The sequence below is a fragment of the Haplochromis burtoni genome, unplaced genomic scaffold, assembly GCF_018398535.1.
Source record: "Haplochromis burtoni strain Fernald_Lab_line unplaced genomic scaffold, NCSU_Asbu1 Contig_58, whole genome shotgun sequence".
Classification (NCBI taxonomy): domain Eukaryota; kingdom Metazoa; phylum Chordata; class Actinopteri; order Cichliformes; family Cichlidae; genus Haplochromis; species Haplochromis burtoni.
Window position 1 is genome coordinate 1019244 of NW_024582419.1, and position 9136 is coordinate 1028379.

Here is a 9136-nt window from a genome sequence, read left to right on the forward strand (position 1 = left end):
CACACACACACACACACACACAGAATAAAAGCAGACCATGTAAGAAGAGGACAGTGTGAAGAGACACAGCACCTTCACACTTTTATGAGCCAAACACTACATATGTAGTGTAAAAATCTTTGGAGGTGTTGCACTGAGAACTGAAAATGTTTTACTAATAGAAAATTAGCCAGGAAAGCAAGTAAGAGTTTGAAATACTAATTAATCATTTCGATCATTACATGCAATTTGTTTTTTCCTCTCATTTCGTCTCAACTTTATTTTTCCATCTCTTGTCTTGTGATTGCAAAAAGCCTAAATTGTCTTCTTCTGGGTTTTTTTCCTTTAGGGATCACCACACCGCATTACCTGCCTCCATCTCCACTTATTCCTAGCACACATCCATTAATCCTCTATGTGGACTTCCCGGCAGCTCCATCTTCAACACCCTTTCCCTAGTATATCCACAACCCCTCCTCTGCACATGCCCTAACCATCTGAGCCTTTCTTCTCTAACTTTGTCTCCAAAGCACTCAGCCTGAGCTGTCCCTGTGATGTACTCATTTTGCCCAGTGAAAATCTTGACATCTTCAATTCTGTCACCTCCAGTTTGGCCTCCTGCCTTTATATCCAAATCACACATAATATCAAGTCTCACTACCAAAGTATTTATTATGCAGCAAGTACCTGCCTGAGCTCATTCATTGCACAGTATACAGCAGTAGGTGGCACCATCTGGCTAGAAAAAAAAGTATGACAGGAGCACAAACCACAAACACAGAAACCCTGTCCAGTCTAACCCAGAGGGTTGTAACAACAAAGCCAAACTCTCAGCTATACATTTTGTAAAGACTATAAAGTTCTAAATATCCGAATTTAATATTTTCAGCAACAGATTGCAATGCTTTTAATTTTGCATTTACTAGACAGTTAGTATTTTTGTAGTCTTTCAGATTCTGTTGATCGTCTGGTCTGTTTCTCCATCAGTCAAATGCAGTGGACATCATCTGAGCCAAATAAAAGCTTCACTGATTGGCACTGTCTTCTCATCCTCAAGAACTTCACCCTCCATTTGACTCCATGGAAAAAGACGGAAATGTTTTTTTTCTCCCCCTCATGTCTCTCTAGCTCTAATTAAATTAGACTAACGGGCAGCGCATGGTTAGTCACCTAATCAGATGGCTTATAACGTGACTGCTGCTCTGCTCAAGTTTAGTTTGCAACATCTGTCAGTAACAGTCAGTAACAAGGCAAAGATGTTTCCTCTTTACCTGCAGTCACGGTGAGTCACTTAAAAATTCAGACGGGTTGAAAAACAGTAAAGTTACACGCGAGAGTAACTTTTTAAAGAGTAACAAATTGTTACTTTTTCTTAGAGGCCTTTATGATGGTCCTGTTATACATCTCAGTTGTTTCTTTGTAGGCTGTTCACAGTTAACATTGTATTCAGGTAGTTTACTTTGATGGGCAGCTGAAATATGAACAATGTGTCAAAAAGAAATGTAATATTATACGAATGTGAGTCATTTCAAGACCAAATGCATGGAAAGTGAATGGAAAGAGGAAAAAATGAATATGAATTCAAAAAAAGTAATGAAATATAATGAGCAATAAAATACATAAAATGATGTAAAAATAACACAGTGCAGTAAGCAGTGTGTAGATTCATGTTAGGATTACTGGGGAAGGATGAAAAATACTGTTTTCTACGTGTTTATTTAAAGTTGTTTGAGTGTGCCTGACATATCTGTGTCCTTTATTATGCTCTGGAACTTCTCTGTCAGACACCGATTCGGTCTAGTGTTTTTAAGTGGAGATCCTCATTTAATGTTTCTTCTACTTTAGGAACAGGCTTAACCCATGTGCGGGAAACTGGCTGTATGAATACTATGCCTGAGCAAAAGGAATTGCTGCATTGATGGGAAAGTGTCCCTAGGGGGCAGAATAGTTGTATTTATCCCAGGAGTTGCGTTTTATTGAACAGGCTACTGTTCAGAAATATGTTCTTTCCAGCTATTTCCCCTCTCTTTCTGCAATTTTTTTTTGTAAGATTAAGAGGTAAATAGTAAAATATAAAGGAATCAGCGAGGTTTAATCTGCTGTCCAGTTTACCAAGCATCCCTTCGTCTATCCCTCTATTTTCGTCATACATAACTTTGATGAAAAATAAGCAGACACTTTTAGTCATGAAGGTTATTTGGAGTAATAATTATACAACAGGCTACTTGCAAGTAGAGGAGCTGTACTCCGTTTTCATTCCCTGATCGTGCATAATTTTGCAAACTACTTATTCTTATTTATACCTCTTTACTTGAATTTTTAATAGTACCTTCACTTCTTTACGTGTGTAATCTGTATGTGCTCGACTATTTGGTGAAAAGGGAAATGTAAGTATTATGTCTGTGGTCGCATATTCGGTCATTTCTTCTCTAAAAGAAACTAGAGATTTCCAGTAATAAACCCCTTCCGCAGTATATGGCATCGCTGAACTGTTCCGAGGTCAGTTTCGAAGGTATGTACCAATTGAAAAATGGAATGATTCGACGTAATAACCGATCTGGTATCAGGTATCTTCACAATGTTGGTTCCTGACAAACCAATCAGCTGACAGCCGCATGACAGGCAGGCCTCACGCTTGCGCAGTAGCACACTTTTGGTATGAGGAATATGGCAGCGTCCTGAGTCCAGTTGGGGGGAATACGGCGTAACTGAGCACCTTCAGCATCACACTGGGAAAACTGAGACGCACCGGGCACAGTCAGAGGAGGGTGGGGGGCTGAGGGACGGCTACGAATAACACCCGTTAGCGATTTTACAGGTAAACGCGGCCGTTAGCGCCTGCCACTGTCTGCTTCTCCAATGTTTGCTTGATTGAACCCTGTCGCTAATGCGACTAGCTAGTTCGTCCATAAAACCTGAGTGATGAGCTAGTTAGCCGTTAGCTGGTGGCTAACCCAAGCACTGGCCTGCCACAGCCCCTTTTTCTGCATTTGTCAAACAGACGCTGATAACAAAGTATATCGGCTGGTCACTGTAGTTAAGCGGAACAGCAAGTGTCGACGTCGCAAAACTATGCCGCCGTGCTTAGCCTGACAGTGAACCGCGTAGGCCTGCTGAAATGAACCAGTCTGGCTAACTGCTTGGTAACGTTAATGCTGTTTGTCATGGATTTACTTGACAGATCAGCAGCCAGCGCACAACCTGCACACAATTTAAGAATTGCTGTTTGCCATTTCAGCCTCTTTCGTGTAACTGTTAGTTTTATATTTCTAGTTAGCTGTTTTTTAAAAAAGAGAGAAGAAATGATAGTTTTCGAGAAGATATTTGCATAAAATCCTTGCAGATCCACAGAAGATAATGCAAACTAAGTTCCCGTCTCGGTTTAGAGATTGTTTCATATAGTTGGCTAATGTCGGTGTGTGTTGCAATATATCTGCAGGGCACAAAAAACCCAAAACAGGTGAAAATAAGATTATCAAGCTCATATTATGTGTTTGGCCTGGCCTGGCCTAGATATAAGATTTTATATGGTTCTGAAGGTCTGCATCCTTCATGTGTTTCCCTATTCGAGCATTGCGCCTTTTAATTTACATGAACTTCACTAATATCATTGCAGAGAAGAGAATTTAAACTAAAGGTATTAAAAAACCTGTTAGAGCCATATAGTGATGTCATAGCACATGATATTTTGACCCTTGCACCCACTCTGATGCTAAAGTTTTTCAGCCATCTGCTTTCCAAAGGAAACAGGTGACCTAGCCTTGTAAACTAAATAGTATTTTTATAGTATGTAGAGTACTGAGTTACCTGATCAAATTGTTGTGATGGATACAACCTGTGGCTGCAGTCTAGTTGGGTAGTTCCTTGTAACATGGTATTAGATAAAGATATTTGGTAAAAAAAGGACACCCCAGTATCCTCTGTGGGATTGCGGAAATTGTCACAGACATCCACATAACAAGACCTTTGATTATTAAAAACTGTATTTGTTAAAGGAAAAGTTGTGAAAATCTGTTTGGATCAAGTTGTCATGTTGATTATGTGCTTTGCTTGCAGTGTGCTGTGTTCGCCTATCTCATATTTCTTTTTTCTGTTTTGTTAAAATGTGTTTGAGGATAGACCAGGAATAATTTGCTGTTGATAAGGGCAAAAAGGGACAGATGGGTACAGGGAGGGGTAAATCACATGACCCAGCACTGGAATCTACCTTGTTTTTTTCTTTTCCACAGTCGTAGCAGCACACTCATCCCAGTAATGTAATAAAACTGCTCTGCTCTGTGCTGCAGCAAAGCACAGTCTATGCAGTCCCTCATGCTAACATGTATGAGATTATACAGTTACATGACTGTATATTCGGAGGGAAATAAATTATTTCTTTATTCTTCCTGAAACAGCGATGTCAAACCTTTAAAACTTTGGAAGATCCTCATCCTGTGTTGCCATACTTAGAATTTGCCTAATATTGTGTCTGCTCCTCGGTAAAAAACAAGAAACTGTGATAAATGCATAGATGAATAATTTTGCTGCTCCCTGCTTTATTTGCACTCCGATCTGGAGAGGAAGGAAAACTGGAGTCAGATTTTTTTTTCCAGGATCCTGGCAGAATGCTGACACAGGTTCCCCTTGTCACATTGCAGTCGCTTACAATTTACTGCACTAAGGATAGCAGAGGCAGTTTTTCCCACCTTTTCTCTACTGTGTTCTGGTGACTGGTTTATCGTTAACTGTCCGCTACTTAAAGTAATGTTCTGTTTTGTTTTTATTGTCAGCTGGAAAAGCAAACCTGTTAATCCTTGTGCACCTGTCCTAGTCTGGAAGTAAAATTACAGTGATTTATTTTTCCTTCCCATTGTAAATTCAAATTGGGAGCCTGTCCAAACCCTAAGACACCATCTAACTTCTTTATATTTATATAGCCTCAATTATCCATGCTGGCTTCATGCCAGACTTTATTGACACATTCTCAGTTCGTGAACTGCTGTATTGTTTTTGCACCTATGGTTATCAGCATGGAATGGAGACATTTGCTTCCCCTTTGTTTATGCTGAGCAAGCTGTAATATCCCAGTTGGTTCCTTGGGGGTGTCACTTTTCAAAGCGAGTCTGCAAGAATGCAACTATAAAGGATAGAGGTAGAGCATGAAGAGACAGGGTTGTCCCTGCTGTAGCTTATAACAGTGAAGAATGACTCAGTCATGGACTCCCAGCTGCAGAAGACTCTTCCCTGTTAATGGATAATCACTGTTTGCACTGTATTAGTTCGGTATCTGGTGGAAATCTCAGTCAAAATATGTTCAGAGACTGTGTGACATGTGTGTCACGGTATACTGGAATGTGTGTTATGTAAACATGGTATGGTTGTGAATTACAAAAGTCTGGGTTAAGGATTTTGGTAACAGCTGATATGACAACTGGAAATATAATACTTACCCTAAAGAAATGCCTAAACGAACATCTTTAAAACATGTTTTTCCTTGACCTTTGTATTTGTTGAAGGTGAAAAACTTGCTTTTTAAAAAATTCCTGTCATGGTAACTTTCCTTCTGTGTTTTAGGTCCTGTGAAAAGATGAATGTCGTCAAAGAAAACAGAGACCTGGCCTGTTTCTATACTACCAAACACTCCTGGAGGGGAAAGTAAGAATGCAACTTTTGTTTTGTTTTTCTTTTTTTAGACTCACAAATAGTATTTCAGTGTCTTCGGTATATTTTGTTTCAGATGTTATGCGTATAATTTCACAAAACAGTGGATCTAAAGCGGAAATGTCCCCAAATTATCACTTAGATCTTTCTTTATTTTTGGCTTCTTTATCTTGGGAAAATATAGGGGGTCATGCATGAAAAGCTGCTTTACTAAATGATAGAGCTAGTGTTCTTTTTCTGTCAAACATTGTAGGTGGTAATGAGTGCCTATCAGGAGATTAAACAACAGTAAACACTGTATTATATCTTGGCTGGGACAAGACATCAAACATTTTTGTTATGTCAAGAGCCTATTGGACTGGGGAAACATGCCTTCTTTCATGTTTACCTTATAAAAATTATAAGCTAATGTGTTTTATGCGTGTAGAAAAGTTAAGATACCCAACTGATTTTTATCCTAATTATGCCTTTAGGAAGTAACTGAGCCACTGTATGTTAATGCATTTTTAAAAGGAGATTAAACACTGTTATGATGTAATACAATACAATGAAGCCAACGTACTTATCTGTGAACATGTATCTGATTAGCCCCCGAGTCCATCATACACTGATTTACGGGACATTATACAGCATTTAAGTTCTGTCAGTGTGCAAATTGAACCCTTAAACCGGCAAATGTGTAAAACTAGTAGCTGCCCTGTACTTGGAAGCCCTCAAAGCTAATAGAAAGGACAAGTCCTAGTTTGAGCAGTCAGGAGGTGGGATCACATTACCAATACTTGCTTTCTAAATGCCTTTGTCCCATTAAGGCCTGCTATTGACCTGGGAAACTTAAGCAGGGCTGCAAAGCATTAGGCATCGTCAGAGGTTCATCCACTAATGCTTCTTGAAGTGTCCGGCAGAAACGCGCGTTGATGTACGATGACCCCTACAGTGAACACATCCAGTGGCTCTTTTAGGCTCTATGAGGAATCTTGCTGGTGTGGGAAGGATAATTGAATATCCTATGATTGAGCATTTCTATCCTCATAGTCTCTTCACATCCTTTTGGGAATGGTTTTCGGAGCAGGGAAAATTTGAATCGTATGTAATGGCCTTTTCATTCATCCCATCTTAGCTGAACATCTATGGGAGACTTGGGACGAATATGTTTGCTAGTGCTCTACACTGCCATCACGAGAAAGCCAGAGCTCATTTTCCCAGACATGATTTAAACCCAATCCTAGACCAGAGGTCAGCAGCTCTTCTTCTAATAGAAGAATCTGTTAGAAGAGGCTTTTTTTTTTTTTTTTTTTTTTTTTTTTTTTTTAAAAGAAAACATTGACCAGAAAATTATTTGTGACTGGCCTGTTATGATTATTTGGTACTTTTCATCGCAGCTATGAAATCATAGAAATTTAATAAAATAAGATGTTTACTTTTCTTATGAAACAATTTTGAAGTTGTGGTAAAAAATAAATATGATCATGTTTGGGATTATTTTGAAACGGAGTAACTGTGAAGTTAGGCAGGGCATTTCATGCAACATGAATGAAATGTATTTGTACTACTGCAATTTGACAGTAAATGCAACATATAGTAGCCAAATGGCTTTAAAACAAAAAATAAAAATAAAAGATGTTTTAGATTTCATATAATTTTGTCAAGCTGCAACTAAAGCATACCAGTGAGCCATAAGCATTGTTGGTTTAAAAAAAATCTGTTTACATGTTCTTAAATGTGTTTTTTTCCTGATTTCACCCTTCTTATGCTTGAGCAACACGAGGATCCAATTTAAGGTCCTTTTAGTGGTTTATCGGACTTGCAAGGCTCACGTCATGACCCTCCTGACCCAAGTTAAATGCAGGTCATTAGGTCAATGCTTTAGTGAACAGGAATTTCTATCCTTATAGTCTCTTCCCATCCATAGGGGAATGGTTTTCTGAGCAGGAAAAGTATGTGAATCACATGTAATGGCCTTTGTAAACATAAATTATTGCCATCAACATTTGAAGGTCACTTTACTGACTCACTGAGGAGAGTGAGAGAAAGTGACAGAAAGTTAAGAGTAGGGCGGCAGAGAATTATGCGAGTGGGTGATCACAGAGAAATGAAAATGAAACTTGAGCTGGTGCTTGTGTAACCCATTTCTGTGCCTCAGACAGAAAACGTAGACAACCAGAGATTGAGTTGAGCAGTCTCTCTGGTGCAAGTCAAACGCAGTTTAGAGGATCTGCCACACAGGGCTTTGATAGATCAGCAGAGAGAAAGATTCTCATTAGGGTGCAGGTTTTCATCTTGCTTTATACCAGCTTTATTGTGGGTGGCTTTTGTCTTTAGTGGGTAGTGAGAAATATCTTATACCATTTGGTTTTAACCAACCAATTAAGCACTTTTTTGCCACACCACGAAGCATGCCAAGGAACGATGTTCTTGGTTTTATTTAATTATGCAATTGCAATACCCGCAGTAAGAGGAAGCTGTTTCAGGTTGCCACAGGAGTGCCTCAGAGTCACACTCTAATGTGTGATAGAGACCGACTTTGTGACATGTCATGTGACATTGCCAGTTGCCTTACAGAAGGAATAAAAGGACAAATTGTCAGTTAATCAATTTGTTTTTGCCAAAGCATCACAGTTAAGGAAAAAAATAAAATTAAAAAAAGATTTAATAAAGAAGATATGTGAGTTGTTGCATTTATCCATTTTCAAATGAAACCCTTTATTATTTCTTATAACTTTTGGTTGGTTTTCTATTTTTTGTTTAACTTTTTTTTTTCTTACACTTTACTAAATCATCTCCATCAACCCCTTTTTTAACAGCACTGTGCTACAAACTGACTTCCTATAGGCAAATCTTGCTGAAATAGAGACTTAAGGAAAGTATAAATAAATGGCTCAAATTGTCTGTAAGAGAGCCTTCATGCACTTTACCAATTACAGTAGGACAGCCCTTATGTTTTATTTATAGAACTGCAGTAAATCTACAGCGTAGGCTATGGCTTAGCTGTGTACCATATGCTGTACCTGATGTGTACCTTCCCAGAAATGTAACTGTACATCCCAGTGATGCAGATCTCCACTGTGATTGGTCTGTTTGGTAGTAAACACAGTTTATTGATTAGCACAAAGATGATTTCGCAGTGAAACAAAATGTATTAAGCTATTACTGTATCTGTCTTCCTCAACATGCTAATGGAATTACTTTGTATTCTGCCAGTGTAGACAGATGGAGGTTTTCCTCATAATAGCTCTAACAGTCCATATACGCAGGGCCGGTTGTTCAGAGTCTCTCCTTCCTCCATTTCAGTAAAAGTAACTGTTCAAGAGTTTCTCAAAGTTCAGTGTGAATGGCTCAGTTTCGCTTGTGATGGCAGAGCGATACAAACACACCAGCACACTAGCATAAATGTCGCTCATTACTTAAGGGATTCAACACAGTACTATAAATCAGGCATTCGCTTTCCAGTGTGGACACAGGGATTGGGCCAGAGACAATATTTGTGGTCTTTTCTGCAGGGATGGTGGTGGGAAAATTT

General features: G+C 38.9%; 1 protein-coding gene across 5 annotated transcripts in view; it reads left to right on the forward strand.

Annotated features, from left to right (window-relative positions):
- The first annotated feature begins 1239 nt into the window (after positions 1–1239).
- Positions 1240–9136, forward strand: part of LOC102296465 (dnaJ homolog subfamily C member 13) — a 32642-nt gene continuing 24745 nt past the window's right edge. For 3 of the 5 annotated variants that reach the window (XM_042220941.1, XM_042220942.1, XM_042220944.1), the window contains exons 1-2: positions 1240–1261; positions 5533–5613. In XM_042220941.1, the coding sequence (XP_042076875.1) occupies positions 5546–5613 (68 nt within the window). In that variant the 5' untranslated portion in view covers positions 1240–1261; positions 5533–5545. Of the gene's footprint in view, positions 1262–2619; positions 2798–5532; positions 5614–9136 lie in introns of those variants that run through there. The other 2 variants (XM_014333658.2, XM_042220943.1) reach the window with 2 other exon arrangements.